Source organism: Tenrec ecaudatus, chromosome 2, assembly GCF_050624435.1.
Source record: "Tenrec ecaudatus isolate mTenEca1 chromosome 2, mTenEca1.hap1, whole genome shotgun sequence".
NCBI classification, from domain to species: Eukaryota; Metazoa; Chordata; class Mammalia; order Afrosoricida; family Tenrecidae; genus Tenrec; species Tenrec ecaudatus.
The window spans coordinates 183,150,780-183,169,359 of NC_134531.1; the positions used below are offsets into that span (position 1 = coordinate 183,150,780).

Genomic DNA, 18,580 nt, shown 5'->3' on the forward strand with positions numbered 1-18,580 from the left:
GGTCCTCAGTTCAAGACCACTCACCAGCCACACGTTGGGGTGGGGTGGGGAGGCTCACTTCTATAAAGTTGTACAGGTTTTGGATACATAGATCTAAAGAGACAGTAACTGGGTTGGTAATGGCCTAGGGACAGGCAGGGAAGCATGGGGGAAATGGAGAGCTAATAACACTGAGCACAAGAAGAGAATGTCCTGAGATTGATGATGGTGATGATTGACAACTCTTCTTAATGTGCTTGAACAATTCAATTGTAGACTATGTGAAGTATATACCAATAAAACTATTATAAATATAATTCAAATATTCAAACAAAAATATTGCCACTAAGGTTAAAATGAAATACACAAAAACACACACACCACTTGTCTATCAGTTTCTTATACTGTGGTGGCAGAAATAAAAGTTTACAGTGGAAGTTATGCCACCAGTGTTTCACATACCAGCAGGGTTACCCATGGTGGACGGATTTCAGTGGGTCTTCAGATTAAGGCAGATTAGGAGAAAAGACCTGGACATCGACTTCCAGTATTTAGTCAGTGAAACCCCTACAGATCAGATCACGACCAAACACTGCCTAATGGTATTGCTGGGAGGTGAGGCCCCGCGGGCAGGAGTCATTCCAATTATGAGGTGGTTGCCTCACAGACTCCAGCACACTCACAGGTATGAAGACAGGACAGGGCTAAGCAGCATTTTGTTTTCTTGTACATGGGTTGTGTATTCACACACACAACCACTCTAAGAACAAAGCAGAGTGGACATTTGAACTTGGAGCAGACTGACTCTCAGACACATGCTCTACGGCAGATGTCCTGCGTTCAGTGCCTGTTGCAGAGTCGTGAGCAACAGAGGGATGGAGGGAGAGCAAAGACCAAGAAAGTTACACAGACAGACAGAGAGGCCGAGAGAGTGAGAAAGTGCGAGTGGAAAGATAGAATGAAAGACGGTGGGAGAAAGATGAAACAGGAGAGAGAGAGTGAGAGAGGGAGATCTGAGGTTCAGGACTCCAGATTCCTGGCACAGGAATTCGTTGATTGGGCATCAATAACTAATGATCTCTCTATTTGTCTATTAGTTGATTGGGCACCAACTAATAACTAATGATCTCTCTATTTGTCTGTGTTCTGGATATTGAAAATCTCTGGAATGATATATTTCAGAATGTTAATAACAGCTAATCTCCTGGGTCGAGTTAATGGGAAATCCCACTTTACAAGGTTTGTGTGTGCGTTATGCTGAAATGTTTTTGCAGTGGATAACATGTGCCTTGACAATCAGAAGAACACACGTTTAAAGTAGGTAATGAACACCTTCTTAACATGGCAAACAGAGGCAGGGAAGGCAGTGCCTGACCTTGAACAGGCAGGTCAGCTGGCGTTCATCGGACCAGTCCACAATGGGTAGATGTAGTTGAGTATCTGAAAATATTTCTCCTTGATATTTTCAAGTTACTTTGAAAATCGGATGACCACAATCTCCCCTCTGAATCTTGTAGGAGGGTGGAATTATTAATGCCCCCTTAGCTCAGACGTGCTTCATTCCTATGAGGTGCCTTAGGATTCTCTATCGGAGGGTGGATTTATTCTGCTGTGTTGGTTGCAGGGTTTCTGTTCAGGAGGGTGGATGTGAGAGTTTTCCCTTGAGTGAAGTGTGCATGCCCTGCATGCTGAATCGACTCCCTTTCCCCAAGTCTACATCTCCATCCAATTTCTTTTCACTTTTAAATGAAGGTTGAGGCCGGCATATGCCATCAAAGGTATTGCCTGTTGGCTCCAGTGATCACCCGGATGTGCTTTCTTTCAGGCTTTACGAAGGCAAAGAACAGATGGAGTTTGAAGAATCTATGAGAAGGCTCTTCGAATCCATCAACAACCTGATGAAAAGCCAGTATAAAACCACCATCCTTTTGCAGGTTGGTTTCCAGTAAATAAAAGAAGGACGACCATCTTGTTTGTCTTTCTTCTTCCTTTCATGCAGCGAATGCTGAGAGAATGTCTACTCTGGCTTCAGTACGCAGCAGCCAGCAGTTAATTGAAGGCCTGAGCCAACCAGGTGCTTTAGTGAGCAGGAAGGCCAAGGGCCCATCGGGGAAGGAGAAACATACTTAGTGTATCCTGGGAAGGTAGCAGGGCCACTTTTTAAAGTAGCTTTGAAGCGTTTAAGATCTGGAGGGCCATAGGTTGAACCTGCTCTGCTTCTAATGGTGAAAATCTTTAAGAAGGTAGCCTCTGTAATGGCAGCTCACCTAGTCCACTTTCTATCCTCCACACCATAAATTCGGGTCCCTTTTTGGAACTGAAGAGGCACCTTAACGAACAAGTGGTACCCTGGAGTAGGTCCTCTAATCCAGTGGTTCCTGATGCCGATTTGCCAGCTCCGTAGATCTGCAAGGAACCGAGAGATCTGGCCCGTATTTCAGAAAGAGAGTGGCAGCAGAGAGTCTTAATGAAGAGGCTGTTTGGGGAGCCCTCATAACCTTTCTGGAGTTTGCTGGGAGTGCTCAGAGGGGCTGTGTGATAAGCAAGTAATAAAGAAGATCTAAGCATATTTATCTAAACCAATGGGTTAATGCTAATTGCTGCTGCTTCTTTTTCCTTCTCATCAACTTTGTTCTTTTAGCTGCTAATTTAAATATCTAAGAATATGCCTGAGATTACCCAGCCTTTGGCCAGAGTTAGTAAATTCAATTAAGGAAGCCTACTCGGGGAGAGGGTTGCATGTTGGCCTGTTACCAACAGGTCAGCAGTTCGACACCATCAGCAGCTCCTCAGGAGAAAGATGAGGCTTTCTACTCCTTTACAGATTAACAGTAAAAAAAGCTAAATTTAGATTCAGGGATTTACATAAACCTGTGATGCTCTCCACCTATTTCTAAGTTGTTGCAAAAGTCATCAAAGATGAGTATAGAGTTCTGTGTTAGGCTGGTTGACTAGAGAAACAAATTCAGCAGCACTCACAGTCATATAAGAAAGAGTTGTAGATCAAGAAGTGGATCTATAACAAGAAAGCATCGCAACCCAGTCCAACTCAGGTCATAAGTCCGATATGAGTTCGTAAGTCGCTCTTCAGCCTCACCCTGCTGCGTTCCCTGATTTGGAATACAGGAAGATCACAGGCTGGGGGTGCAGAGTCGTGTGGATCCAAGGTTGGTGCAAACATAGTTGGGCTGCAGCGGCTCTCAGGGTGGCCAGCAAGCAGGAAGGTGAAGGAGGAGAGAGAGTCTTCTTCCTGAGAAGGCCACGCCCCCAAGAGGACAGCATGGGACTGTGACCTGATTGACAGACCTGACCCCACCCCTAGCCAAGACTATTTGACATAAAATCATCAAGCAACCACAGATGCTATTCAAATATGTAAAGTAGTACCTTTGAAGAGAATTGAATGCTGTGTTAGGGTATGAGGAAGAGGCTAGAGAGGGGAGAAGATCAAGGTCACATGATATTAACAAACCCTGGACAAGGAATCTTCTGTAAAGCTTGTCATTGGATTCCAGAGAGAGACAATAAGACCCAGGTAGAAAGTTGGGAGTCAACATTTGGATCTGTGGCCCTGGACATACTCTTTCAGTTTATCCTTCTATAAAACAGGAAGCCTACGGCTAATTTCTAGAGTTATTGATAGAATTAAATATATATGTGTAAAGCATATAGAGCATATTGTATAGTTTAAATAATGTTTGGGTAATTACACTGGTTCCTTTTCCATAATAATAAAAAAGTAATTTTTTGATATATTAATTGTGCAAAATCTGAATGGAAAATGTTTGTGTTCCTAACTTTGTCATATATGCACTGAGCAGTGTTAGGGCATTCAGTACTTCTTGGGGTTAAGAAACACAGGTACAGACTTTAAGGAGAATAAACTCACAAGAACTGACTGTGTGAAAAATCAAACAAACCCAAGAGGTGGTACATTTTACTTAGTGTACCAACTAAGGTCAGACGGTCCAAGGTGACTGGAGTTCTGATTCTAAGCCTGCCCGGGAGAGATGCCACGATGCCTTGTTGATGACTGCCATGCATCTGGATGGGGAGATAGAGCACGCAGGCCCATGACTGACATCCCTGGCCCAAGCTGAACACGTCTGGGTGGCAGTGATCTCTGGCAGAAACCCCAATACATGCTCCAGCACAAGGAGCTTAAAGCTCAGCTTTGGCCCCTGTGACTTCTGGGACCCCGGAAAAGTTCTTTTTCATTCTGAAGTTTCATTTAGAAACTCTAATCAAGTTCTCTCTGTAGTTTTTTTAATTGATCATAGTTGGCTTGGACAGCAGCTCAGGTGAAACCAATAAGAGTTTAAAGCCCTTCAAAATGGGCAGAGTCAGCAATACATTTACCTCCCATGCACTGAGTAGCCAGCAGGAAGCAGGGAAGGGCTGAATTCACACGCAGTGCCTTTCACTCTGAGGCAGATCCCCAGGAGATGCGTAAAGTAAATAAATTCGCCCTACATCAGAGTGATAGAGCTGGGCTTTGGCATAACCAGTGCCCCGACTCCAGACCCATGTTTCACTTTAGACCACAAAGAAAGGGTTAGGTCGGGTCACACACTTGGTGGCCTCTGTGGCAAGGTCAGAAGGCCCACACCAGACAACTGTTGTACCTTGACTTTGAGTGCATGGTCCTTGGTGATGGTCTGCAGGACGTTTGGCTCATCTCCCTTAGATAAATAATTCTTTGTAATCCCCCAATTTGGTGAGGCAAATATGATGGAATTAAATTGATGGCTTCTATTGAAACTGTTGGCCATCACGAGTGCCAGTCATGCCAATGAAGCCACTGCAGTGTCCAAGAGGACAGGCAGCTCCGTCTTTTATCCCCGGATGCCCGGCACAGTGGCTGCCTACCGTCCTTGGTTAGTGGTTATCAGGAGCAGGCGGAGAGGGACCAGGGACCTTGCCTCAGCAGCATTGGATTTCTGTGAGGATGATGTGTGGTGATACCCGCGCAGCATCAAGCATGACGGATCCTGTGGCAGGGCCCAGGCAGCAGGGCCATTCTCCCATGATTTGTGTCATGCTGCCAAGCCTCCCCCTGGCCAGCCCAAGTTGTTAGAGGTGAGCATTGCTCATGTTTATTTCCCTTCCCCCCTAGGTGGCGGCTTTGAAATACATCCCATCTGTCCTCCATGATGTGGAAATGGTCTTTGATGCCAAGTTACTCAGGTGAGCGCTTATGATGTACTTTCCCGGGTTCTGTGGCCAAGTCAGGGCATCAGAGGAGAGGAGGGCTCTGGTCGGGAATTCCAGAGACTGGGAACCAGAACAGGACGGCACGCCGTAGGGGCTTTGCCCAGGCAGTGGCGTCACCGGGTGGCGCTGTTTGGGCAGAGTGACTCCTAAGTACTGTCTATGAAAGTTTTCTCTCCTTTTTCAACAGAAATATATTCATTTTAAAAATAAAAATAGCCTTAGGGTTAGTTATAACAAGAAGGACATGTTTCATAAGCCCAATTTACATGTATGAATATAATGAAACTCCATCCCAATTTGCTTTTTGAACCTTCTCATGTGCCCTGGTCGGAGTTGTCATTATCACCAGTTACAATGACCCTTCGGTCACGTGGTTTGGCTGCACATGGTGTTGTTATTGTTGCAGGTGCTTTTCTCATCATTGATTCTGCCAAACTTTCTGGCGTTTTCACTGTCATTAGAATGGCAATTCGTATTTGTGAAACTGTAACCACAACTTTTTTGAGAATGAAGTGATAATTAAAGGAAAGAAGAGGAAAAATCATTTAAAGGCTTTTGTTAAGTTAAATAGCATCACAATTTAATGTAGAAAGATTTTACAAAGTAATATTATTGTTAACATTCATATAACCTAAGTAATATTACGTCTCAGCAGTTGACAACTATATTTATCACCCTGGGATTAAAGTTAGCCATTAAAAGCTCTAAGACTTCTTTCTGTATGGTCTGGTATGGGTGGGTCCATGATGCGGGGAGGGCCGATGCTTTGACTGCATGTGACACATTTTTTTTGTGTGCTGAAAAACTCGGCTTATACACGAGTATATACGGTAAATTAAATTTTGCCCCAGCCCCTGTACCGTTATTCTCTGCCCCAATTTCCCATGTATTTCCTTCATTGCATGCCTCATGTTGTATTGATTTAGTTCTTGCATGTGGATCTCAAGTAGAGTATAAATCCGTGCCAACTGGAGTGAAGCATAGTCTCATAGTATCCTCATTGTACATTGCCTACACTCATGAAATAGATGCTTATTACAATTATTGGAAGAGTGAGCAAACACAATGATTTTATTTGGGAAAGCTGTCAGGGACTATAATTTATTTCGGAGGTATCCTTAATCTATTTGGGAAAAGCTATGCACTTTATGAAGTCCCACAATAGCTCAAGCCTACAACATCCAAGGGGAGCACAAAGAGTTTACAGACAAACGGAATCAAAATATAAAATTTAAAAATGTAAACTTTATTAACAAAAGCTCCATCAAAGGTCAAGACACTTTCAGAAGTGATGATACATACGGGCCCCTACCTGGCAGAGTCAGAATTTACGTGACGGCAGTGAGTCTGGTATTATGGAAAGAAGAGAGGATCCTAGGAATTTAACCATCTAAATGAAATCTATGAACAGAAGAAAAATAGGGTGTCCTTTAAAGAATGTTCATGATTGTTGTTTGTATGTACTATCGAGTCCATTCCACTCCTGCAACTCTATGAAAACAATATGGCACGCTGTCCCGTCCTGCACAAGTCTCACAATTGTTGCTATGTGTAAGCCCATGGTCGCAGCCACTGCGTCAATAGACCTTGTGGAAGAGTTTGCTCTTTTTCTCTGACCCTCTACAAGTCTGATGAAACGGTTGAAGCTGATTGTGAACTCAAGTAAAGTGAAATCCCTGACAACTTCAATCTTTTCTCCTTGTATCATGATGTTATATATCCGTCCAGTCGAGAAGATTTTCATTTTATTTATGGTAGTTCATGCTGGAGGCTGTATTCTTTCCTCTTCATCAGTAAACCCTTCAAGTCCTCTTGGCTTGAACTTGGCTTTCAGCAAGCAACATTGCAACATCTGCATTCTGCACATGGTTAGTGAGTCTTTCTACAGTCCTGATGCCACATACTTCTTATAACCCAGCGTCGTGGGTTACTTCCTAACATATTGATAGAAAAAGTATGGTGTAAGGGTACAACTCAGATGCACACCTTTCCTGGATTTAAACCCTGTAATGCCCATTGTTCTGTTTGAATGACTGCCTCTTGGTGTAATTACAGATTCCTTATGAGCACAAGTAAGTATTCTGGAATGCCTTTCTTTTCCATACACCGCATGCTGTGATCCACACAGTCGAATACCTTTGCATAGTTAATAAAACAAAAATAAATATCTTTCTGTTATTTCTGTTTCAGCCATCCATCCGAACACAGCAACCAAATCCCTTGTTCCATGTCCTTTTCTGAATCTGGCTAGAATTTCTGGCAGTTACTTGTTGATGTACTGCTGCACCTGTTTTTGAATTATCTTCAGTAAAAGGTTACTTGCTTGTAATATTAATTATATTGTCCATTAATTTCCATATTCTGATGGGTCACGCACGATTCTTTGAGATTGGAACAAAAACGAATCTCTCTTAGTCAGTTGGCCAGGTAGCTGTCTTCCAAATTTCGCAGAGACTAATGAGTGCTTCCAGGCCAGGGTGCATTAGGCTTTAAAATACTTCCATCGGTACCCTGTCAATTCTCCAATTCCAGAACCTTTTTCTTGGCTATTATTTTCAGCTCAATTTGGGTTTCTTCCTTCACTACCATACATTCATTTTTTGGTTATTTAATCATTTTATTGGGAATTCATACAACTCTTATCACAATCCATAAGTACATCCATTGTGTCAAGCACATTTGTACATTTGTTGCCATCATCATTCTCAAAATATCTGCTTTCTACTTGAGCCATTGATATCAGCTCCTCCCTCCCTGCTGCCCCCTCCCTCATGAACCGTTGATAATTTATAAATTATTATTATTTTTCCATATATTACACTCTCTGATGTTGCCCTTCACCAACTTCTCCTCTGTCTGTCCCCCAGGGAGGAGGTTAGATCCTTGTAATCGATTCCCCATTTCTCCTTCACCTTCCCTCCATCCTCCTGGTATTGCCACTCTCACCACTGGTCCTGAGGGGTTCATCTGTCCTGGATTCCCTGTGTTTCCAGTTCCTATCTGTACCAGTGTACATCCTCCGGTCCAGTTGGATTTGTGAGGTAAAATAGAGATCATGATAGTGGGGGGAGGAAGCATTCAAGAACTAGAGGAAAATTATATTTTTCATCATTGCTTCACTGCACCCTCACTGGCTCATTTCCTCCCCGTGACCCTTCTGCAAGGAATGTCCAATTTCCCACAGATGGGCCCTGTGTCCCCACTCCATACTCCCCATCATTTGCCATGCTATGATTAAAAAAATTTTTTTTCAGTCTTTGATGCCTGATACCTGATCCTTTTGACACCTTTTGATCTCCCTGGCTGGTCGGCTTCTTCCATGTGGGCTTTGTTGTCTCTCAGCTAGATGGCTGTTTGTTTATCTTCAAGCCTTTAATACCCCAGATGGTATATCTTTTAATAAACGGGTACCCTCAGTTTTCTTCCTCACATTTGCTTATGTACCCACTTTGTCTTCAGCAATTGTGCCAGGAAGGTGAGCATCTCAGACTGCCGAATTGTTAGAACAAAGTGTTTTTGTGTTGAGGGAGTACTTGAATAGGATCCCACTATCTATCTGTTTCCTTAATACTAAACCTACAACTATATGTACATAGATTGATTTCCCCCTCATTGTATATAATACATATTTACATCTGTATATGACTGTACTTATATCTCTATAACTGCCCTTTGCCTCCTAGTTCTTTCCTCTATTTCTTTGTACTTTCCTCTTGTCCCACTATCATGTTCAGTGGGACATTTGGGTTTCAGGAATCCCTCTCGGTTACATTATTCTTGATCCAGCTCTGCCAGACCTCCTACACCATCCTTGCCACTGATTTTGGATCACTTGTTCCCTTGTCCCTGGGTTTCTTAACATCCACGTCCTTTCCCCGGCCTCACCCTCTTCCATGTCCCCCTGGAACTGTCATCCCGCTGTGCTCTCTTCCAGCTTGCTTATCTCACCTATCCCTTCCAGGTAGACATGCAGTGACAACAATGTGCACCAACACAAGACTGAGAACAATGAAGCAATAATAGAAAATGAAACAATAGCTACAACAGCAACCACTACTACAAAAAACCCTATAAATAGTTCAGGGTCTATTTGTTGTCCTTTGTGAGTGCTTTCCAGTTGAGTCTGATGGGGTCCCATGCCCTGGCCCCACATCTATCCCTGGGAACTTCATTGCTCTGCTGCACGACCCCAGTGGCTGGCTTCAGGAGAGTGGGCTCTGGGTGATAACAATTCCCGCTGTGTGTCCCTAGCATTGTCCCCAATGGTGCTATGGGTCAATGAAAAACGCTGTGTCCCATGATGAGGCCGGCCCTGTGGTTGTTTCTGTGCATTGCTGCTCTGAGCAGAAACATTGTCCTCAGCGCTTGGTGAGCCAGGTTGTGCTTCACTCCTTTTTTCTCCCCCTTCCTCCCTCGTTGGCTCCTGTGTGCTTGATCAGACCAGTCCCTCTTCTTGAGCTGTAGCTTCAGTGCTGTCCTCTGAAGTGAATTCTTCCAGGGGGAGGGGCTCGGGAGGGTGGTGCTGTCCATTTAGTTGGTAATGGGGCCGGCCCCTCAGGCCTCCCCACCAGTTCCCTGCTTCATGTCAGTGTGTTGCATTCTTGTCTTGGGGAACCGGGTCCCTCTTTCCCTGTGGAGACACCATCAACATCCTCCCCCTGAGTGGGTTAGTACCCTGTTCCCCCAGCTACCCATGTCTTCCCCCCACTGCCACTTTTTTAGTGGTCTACCAGATGTATCCCATATGTATCCCTGAGTTTAGTCTGGCCCCTGCCATATTACCTGGGCCTCACGGCAGGGACATATGTATACAGCATCTTCTTCCCTATGCCCCTTTTGATTTTTTGAGCTTACCTCAGTGGGTGTGTGTAGTACTTGTCCGTTTGTGCTTGGCTTACTTCACTTAGCATAATTTCCTCCAGTTCTTCCCATGTGGCGATGTGCTTCGTGTGTTCATCACTGCTTTTTAGGGATTCATAATACTCCATTGTATGTATGTACCAGAGTTTTTAATCCATTCCTCTGTTGATGGAACATTTGGCTGTTTCCAACTCCTTGCGATTGTGAACTGTGCCAGGATGAGCACTGGGGCACAGATGTCTGGCCATGGTATATCTGGTCTCTTCAGGGTCTTTTCACAGTGGGGGATTGCTGGATCATATGGTAGCTCAATTTCCAATTGTTTTAGATATTACCATATTGATTTCCATAATGGCTATACAGACCTACAAGTCCACCGGCAGTGGACAAGAGTTCCTTTCTCTCCGCATCCCCTCCAACACTTGTTACTTTCTGATTCTTGAATTGGGCTATCTTTGAGGGTGTTAGGTGCTATCTCATAGTTGTTTTAATTTGCATTTCTCTTATGGCTAGAAATCTGGAACATTTCCCCATATATTTATTGGCCATTTGGATTTCTGCCCTTGAGAAACTACAATCAGGTCCTTTGCCCACCTCCTGAGTGGGCAATTAGTTCTTTTCTTGTAAGTTAGCAGAATATTATAGATTTTAGTAATAAGGCCTTTGTCTGATGTGTCATTGCTAAATTGGCAAATTTACTCTCTTGGCAAATTCTTTCGATGTACACAGATGTTTTCTTTTTAATATACCCCACTGGTCAGTTTGTGCCTCCTCTGTGTTGGTGTTCTTCCCGATTACTGATAGCCTATGTATTCCCTGTGACAAGGTTCTCAGGTGTGTCCCAATCCCCTCATTAATGGCCCTAAGAGTTGGGGGCTTCACCTCAAGGTCTGTGATCCACCTGGAGCTTATGCTTGTGCATGGAGCGAGGCAATACTATCCATCCTTAATCAGATCCTAGCTCCTGAAGTAACTGAACATGGACCAGTGTTTTGGTTTGTTTGCTTGGTTTTGTTTTGGCGCAGTGACTCCATGTATTCCTTTAATTTTCTTATGCTTTTTGCCCACAGAATTTTCAATATTATGACTTGAGACTTGACCTTTTTCTTTAGTACTTTCAGTGTGGAATATACCATGTTCTGCCCTTTTGGTTTCCCCAGTCCAATGCTTTGCACATTTTATTTATGCCTTTCTTTGTCTTCTTGAAATGCCTTTTGAAATCTTCTGTCAGCTCTTGTGCTTTATAATTTCTTCCATTTGCTTAAGTAACTGTATATTCAAGATCATGTTTCAGAATATCTTTGACATTTACTTTGGTCTTTCCTTTTTTATTTTTTTAAAAAACTTGCTTGCTTCCTATGTGATGTTGCTGATGTCACCTTACAACTTGTGTAGTGGTTAACAGTGTTCAAGGCAAGGACTTTTTTTTTTTTTTTGAAATCATGTCTAAATTCAGATGAGATAGACTCAAGATCATATTTTGACTCTCATGGACTTGTTTTCATTTTCATTAGGTTTAACAGGTGACCCCCTACCCTGGTTTTGACTGATGCCGTTGAGCATCTCTAGGGTTCCTTTTTACAGGTAGATTGATTTTGATTCATGCATATTCTAGGTGGTGTAATCCATGTGTATCTCAGTGAAAATTTAGGGCTTAAGGCAGCGGTTCTCAACCTGTGGGTTGTGACCCCTTTGTGGGTCAAACGACCCTTTCACAAGGGTTGCCCGATTTACAACAGGAGCAAAATTACAGTTATGAAGTAGCAACAAAAATAATTTTATGGTTGGGGTCACCACCACATGAGGAACTGTATTAAAGGGCCGCAGCATGAGGAAGCTTAAGGACTCCTGATGGTGCTGTCAGGTAAGGGTTGACATTAGCAGCTCTCCGTGGGAGAAAGCTGATGCTCTATGCACCTGCACAGCTTACAGCCCACGAAGCTCTCGAGAGGTGTGCTGGGAGTCACAATGGACAGGTGGCAGCGTGCTGGGGTTCTGTGGGCTGATCCTTGCTCTTTGTTTCTATATTTTTCATTCCTTTTACCAGCAATTACCAACACATCTTGATGCATGCTTGATGAATTTAAATTAAAGAAGTTGGTAGAATTTCTTGATTTTTCTTTAAGATTTTTTTATTATTGCTTTCATGGTTTGGTGTGTAAATTTGAATGGTAGTTGTATTAACTGATCTTCTTTGGAGACATATAGATATTATCTTATCACATGTGGCATTGTAGTTCAAGATAGATCTTGAAATGTTCCTTTTAATGATGAATGCAATATCAACCCTCTTGAATTTGTCATGTCTGGAATAGTAATGCATGTGAAGGATATTGATATTTATGCATTGCATTGCATTTTGGAGGATTTTTCCATACTGCATACTTTGCAAGTTCTAATTATTAGTCGATGTTTGCAGCTGTTTCTTGTCCTTTTGAGCCTGTGCCATCAGAGGTGAGGGCCATAGAAACATTGCTCCATTCATGTCATTAAGGTGAATTCTACTTTGAGTGGCAGCTCTTGAACCAGTTGTCTTCCCAGTGCCTTGCAATCTAAGGGACTCATCTTCTTGTGCTATATCAGAAAATATTTTGCTGCTATTCGTAATGTTTTCAGAGGATAATCACTCAGATGTGGATTTCTGATACTATCTTCCCAGTCAGATCTTAGTCTGGATGCTCCGGTGAAACTGTTCACCATGGTTGATCCTTCTGGCGTTTACAATACTAGGGTCATAGTACCATAACAGTACCATGAACACATACAAGCCACCACAGGAGGACAAACTGACATAAAAATGGGTTTTTGAGATTAGAAAACACATTTTCAAAAAGCCAAAAGGAGCCAAATGAGGACTATAAGATTGATGCCTAATGATGTACTATGAAAGCGCTCATAAAACTGTTTTTGTTTGAGGAGAGGAATGAACAGGAGCATTGTCGTGATGGAGAAGAAATCCCTGGTAAAGCATTCCTCGAGGTTTTTCTGCTAGAGCTTTGGCTAACTTCCTGAAAAGAGTCTCAGAATAAGTAGATGCGATAGTTCTTTGGCCCTCCAGAGAGTCAACAAGCAAAATGCCATGAGCTTCCCAAACAGCTGATACCGTGGCCTTTGCTCTTGATTGGTTTGCCTTTGTTTTGACCGGGCGCTTCCATCGTTTGGTAGCTGCTGCCTCGATTGTGGTTTGTCTTCAGAATCGCACAGGTAGGGCCTTGTTTCATCTCCTGTTATAATTCTTCCAAGACAAATGCTTCAGGATTATGATCCTACTTCCTTAACATTTTCACTGATGCCTCAGTTCTTACATGCAGAAGATCAGAGCCTAATAGTTTCAGCATTGCCAAGTAGAAAATTTGCTCAACTTTAATTTTTTAGTCAGAATTACCTATGCTGAACTAACTGAAATGTCCATGGTGTTGACTCCACTTATCTGTCAGTTTGTGGAAGCCTTCCTGCATGTTACTTTCACCCAGAACGCTATGCCACCAGCAACTCAAATACTAGGATGGCTCGTCATGGCAGACTGGGGAGATGAAATGAGTGGTCCACTTCTGAGTGATTAGCCACTACAAACATGAATGATGGTCATCGTGTGATACCGTGCTGATAGATGAACTGAAGGTAACGCTGAAAGCACGGAGGACTTGAAGTCCTTATTGACAAAGATCAGGCAAAAAAGCATCATGGACTGAAATGCAATGTCGAGAAAACAGAAATCCTCACAAAGGGCCAGCAGACAGCGTTAGGATAAATGGAGGGAACATTGAAGTTGTCAAGGATTTTATTTTATTTGGATTCAAAATCAACACTCAGGTAAATAGCAGTCATGAAATTGAGCCATGTATTGCATAGGGAAAATCTGCTGTACACAACCTCTTTAAAGTGCTAAAGAGTAAACATGTCACTGTAAGGACTACAGTACATGAGACCCAAGCAATCCATGGCTTTTCACTCGCCTTGTATGCACGTGAAAGCTGGAAGATGAATAAGGAAGGCCAAAGAAGCATTGGTGCATTTGAACAGTGGTGTTAGCAAAGAATGTTGAAATCGTCCTGGACTGACAGCAAAGCAAACACATCTGCCCTGACACAAGTACAGCCTGAATGTTCCTCAGGAGGGATGATGGCAAAGCTTTGTCTTCATCCTTGGAACGTGTTTTCAGGAGGAACTACTCCATGGAGAAGGATATAACCCTTGGTACAAGACAACGTCAGAGGAAAAGAGGGAGATCCTTAATGAGATGAATTGACATACAAGTTGCAACAATAGACTCAAACAGAACAATTGTAGAGATGGCTCGGGAGCAGGCAGCTATTCACTGTGCTGTAGATAAGGCTGCTATGGGTAGGAGCTAACTGGCCAACATCTAACAACAGCACGGCATTGTTTCTGCTGCTAATCACGGGTCCTCTTCAGTTAGTGTGCATACAGATGATTTCCTTGTCAATCGATGTGGATTGTCTACTGCTTCTAATGGGCTCTTTGCTAGTTGTGTCTTGATCGTCTTAGTGCCTCAAACTTGATTTTGTTTGGATACATTATAATAAGTTAATTTGGGTTTATTTTGGAAAAAAAATATCTGAAACCCATGTCTTTTTTATCATAATATGCTTTTTCCATGAACTCTTTGAAGACCTCGAATGTAAACATATGCAAGAGTGAGTCAAAGAGTATTCTGATGGGGATTCCAGTTCATACGTGTCAGGTTTATTCCATACAAAGGGTGGTTGCATATGTCTCGGTCGTCAGTGGACGACTGCAGACACGTTCTCTTGGTAATCCACCTGTCTTATTCTCGTTAGGATGCCTTCAGAAAAAGGTCTAATCCAGCGGTTCTCAATCTGTGGGTCACGATCCTTTTGGGGGTTGAACCACCCTTTCACAAGGGTTGCCCGATTCAAAACAGTAGCAAAATTTCAGTTACGTCGTAGCAACGGAAATAATTTTGTGGTTAGGGGTCACCACAACATGAAGAACTGTATTGAAGGGTCATGGCATTGGGAAGGTGGAGACCCACTGGTCAAAACAAAACAGTGGCTTTAACACAGGGGATCTGCTGGGCCAGTTCTGTTCAAAACAGAGAGAAGGTAGCCCAAAAAGTTAGGGGAACTGTTTTGTTTTGCGGGGGTGGGGTGGGGGACGGTTATTCCCAGAGTTTAAACTTGATAGAATTTTCTCGTACGACCTAGGTTGATCCTGGGGACTTACTATGAAGGTTTTCTAAGGGAATGGAAAACTGCGTGGATGGGGGAAGACAGGACAAGCTGTGCCGAGAACTGTTGCCACCACAACAAAGCACTTGCTCACCTTGGGTTGGGAAACCCTACCCTATGCCCCTACCACTCCACTCTTGCTCCTTCAGCTGTCTTTTTGTTCATAAAACTCAAAGATCATTTAAAGGGCGCGTGATGGAGTCCCCCGGGAATGCCCGCACTGCCGTGGTGACATGGTGTGGATGAAAAACGGCAGTGTTCTTCAAGGAGGAAGAGTACACAGATGGAGGCTATGTCCCCAAACAATAGCTTCACACCTTGATGGTTTAAAAATAGAGGTTTCTATAAATTTTCAGCAATGTCTTTCACTTATTTTCATGTCTGCGTAGCAATAGCTATGGGTTTCCAAGTAAATGTGAACAATTCCACTTTCTTTGCATTCCGTTTTCCAGCAAATTCCTGGAAGCCCCTTGGTATATCCCGGTGTGAGCCAGAACATGAATGGTTTTTGTAGACAACTGTATTTAAAACACCTCTTAAAATCTTATGACCTATTATAAAATGTTAGTAAATTAAATGGTCAGGAATGAAGTCAGAGACCTGGTTTTAAACCCTTGTTTCTTTGGGTCAAATGTGCTTTCTGGGGAAACGCTACCTAACTTTCTAAACCCTAGTTTTCCACTTAGAAGTTTGGAGTGGTTAGCTTATCTGTCTCCTAGAATCCTAAGCTTCAGTGAATGTGCCTGGCACATAGTAGGAAGCTGGTCATGTTCAACACTGTCCCCGCTGACATACTTACTATGGATGCGTAGTGTGGATTACTCGGCACCCGATGCTCGACTGGGAATTTGAGGTGCCATGAGTAGGGCGGGACCCATGGAGGATCTGGCTGCACAGAAAGTACAGCCATGGCTGGACTGTGGGTGGGCGACACTGGTGTAACGTGCTCTTTTGTTCCCCGTCCTCAGCCAACTCCTGTATGAGTTCTACACGTGCATCCCCCCGGTGAAACTCCAGAAGCAGAAAGTGCAGTCCATGAACGAGATCGTCCGCAGCAACCTCTTTAAAAAGCAAGGTGAGGCCGCGCTTGCAGAGTGAGCTGTGCTGCTGGGCCGGGCGTGCTTTGGGGGGAAGTGTGGCTGGATGTGACAACCCATCAGACCTGGAGCACATCTTTTTCTCACGGCTCCCCTGGCCCTCGTAAGCACTACACGGAGAAAATCGCTGACAACTTAGATATCAGATGCTAAATTGATTACAGGCCGGGGCGTAGGTTGCATTGTTTATTTCTCCTGAGAAAGTTTAATGAGGCGGCTGGTTGAAGTCATTCTGGCGTAAGGATTTGTGTTTCTTCTTTCCTCCCTCCACATGGCTTACACGAGCTGTCCTTAACGTGAGGTGAAGTGGATGGAGTTTCCTTTAGTAGAAAAGAGAACTTTTTAATGCAAAACCCTCAAATATTTAGAATGTCGACGGGTTTAGTTGTTGAATTCTTGATTTCTGTGTCGAAATCCCAGGTTTAAATTCCACTTAGTGCACCTCCAACCCGTCTGTCAGTGAAGCTTGTGTTGCTGTGATGTTGAAACGGATTTTAACGAGGTTCCACGCTGAGATGGACTAGGAAGAAAGGCCTGGTAACCTAATTATGTGCAGCCCAGTAGTCCAGTCTCATTGTACAGGGGGTTACTAACAGCAGCAGTAACATGAATAAACTGCCCAGCTTGCTAAACTATAGAGTCCTGAAACCCACAGCAGATTCAAAAAGCAGAGATTTTGATTGGGTAGGAATTTTGACTTCTTAAAACTGTAAGATTTTTGGAATTGGCAATATGCTTACATGGATCAATATGCAAAGGTATAGAAAGGGACCTTGCCTCTGAGGGGCCAGCCCCCATCCAAACTACATGGACAGCCCTCCTCCCTGAAGAAGAACTCACTTCAGAGGACAGCACTGTATCTGCCACTCAGGGAGAGGGAGAGGGAGAGGGAGAGAGAGTGGAGCATATCCTGGTTCAGCAAGTCCTGAGGATGATATTCCTGCTCAAAGCAGCCAGTGCACAGAGAGGACCATAGGGCCAGCCTCACTAGGAGACAGGACATCCTTCACTAACCCATAGCCCTATAGGGGACAACACTGGAGACACAGTATGGAAATTGTGCCCGATCTGACCCCAACACACCTAGGCAAAACACTCAGGGTGTGCCACAGAACAGCAAGGTGCGCAGAGCAACGAAGCCCCCAGGGAATACCAAAAATAGTTTTTGGAGCCAGTGCATGGTACCCCATCAGACTCAACCCAAAAACACTCTTAAAAGTCAACAAACAGACCTTGAACTGTTTATAGGCTTTTTGATCGTTGCTTTTTTCTTTCCTTGCTTTGTTTTGCTCTGTCTTGTTTTTTTTGCATATTATTATCTCTGCAGGTCTATCTAGATAAGATAAGTGGAATAACAATCTGGAGGAGAAAACAACTGAGGGGACATGGGAGAGGGAGAGGTGGGGGAAAGGAAGTAGGTATTAACAAACCCAGGAACAGGGGAACAACAAGTGATCTAAAATCGATGGTGAGGATGTGTAGGAATCAAGGTTACATTGATCAAGGGCAATGTAATCGAGAGGAATTACTGAAATCCAAATGAAGGTTGAGCATGATAGTGGGACAAGAGGAAAGTAAAAGGAAACAGAGGAAAGAACTAAGAGGCAAAGAGCATTTATAGAGGTCTAAATGAAGGCATGTACATATGTACATCTATATGACAATGGGGAAATACACCTATGAACATGTAGTTGTAGGCTTAGTATTAAGGTAGCAGATGGACATTTGGCCTCTAATCAAATGCTCCCTCAATGCAAGAACACTTTGTTCTAATAACCTGGCATTCCATGATGCTCCCCTTCCTGACATGATCACTGAAGATGTGTGCATAAGCAAATGTGGTTAAGAAAGTGGATGGTGCACAGCTTTCAAAAGATATAGCATCTGAGGTCTTAAAGGCTTGAAGATAAGCAACCATCTAGCTAAGAAGCAACAAAGCCCACATGGAAGAAGCACACCAGCCTGTGTGATCATGAGGCGTTGATAGGATCAGGTGTCAGGAAAGAACAAACAATCATATCATTGTGAATGAGGGGGAGTTCGGAGTGGGGACCCAAAACCCATCTGTAGGCAGCTGGACATCCCCTTACAGAAGGTCGCGGGAGGAGACGTGCCAGTCAGGGTGCAGTGTAGCACTGATGAAGCATACAACTTTCCTCTAGTTTAATGTTTTCTCCCCCTCACTAACATGGTCCCAATTCTAACTTACAAATCCAG

General features: G+C 43.5%; 1 protein-coding gene across 1 annotated transcript in view; it reads left to right on the forward strand.

The window, feature by feature from the left end:
• DOCK2 (dedicator of cytokinesis 2) overlaps positions 1-18,580 on the forward strand; it is a 522,265-nt gene that overhangs the window by 121,552 nt on the left and 382,133 nt on the right. Inside the window, exons 24-26 of the mRNA XM_075542723.1 lie at positions 1,805-1,913; positions 5,096-5,166; positions 16,235-16,341. Coding sequence (XP_075398838.1) covers positions 1,805-1,913; positions 5,096-5,166; positions 16,235-16,341 — 287 coding nt within the window. The remainder of the gene's footprint in view (positions 1-1,804; positions 1,914-5,095; positions 5,167-16,234; positions 16,342-18,580) is intronic.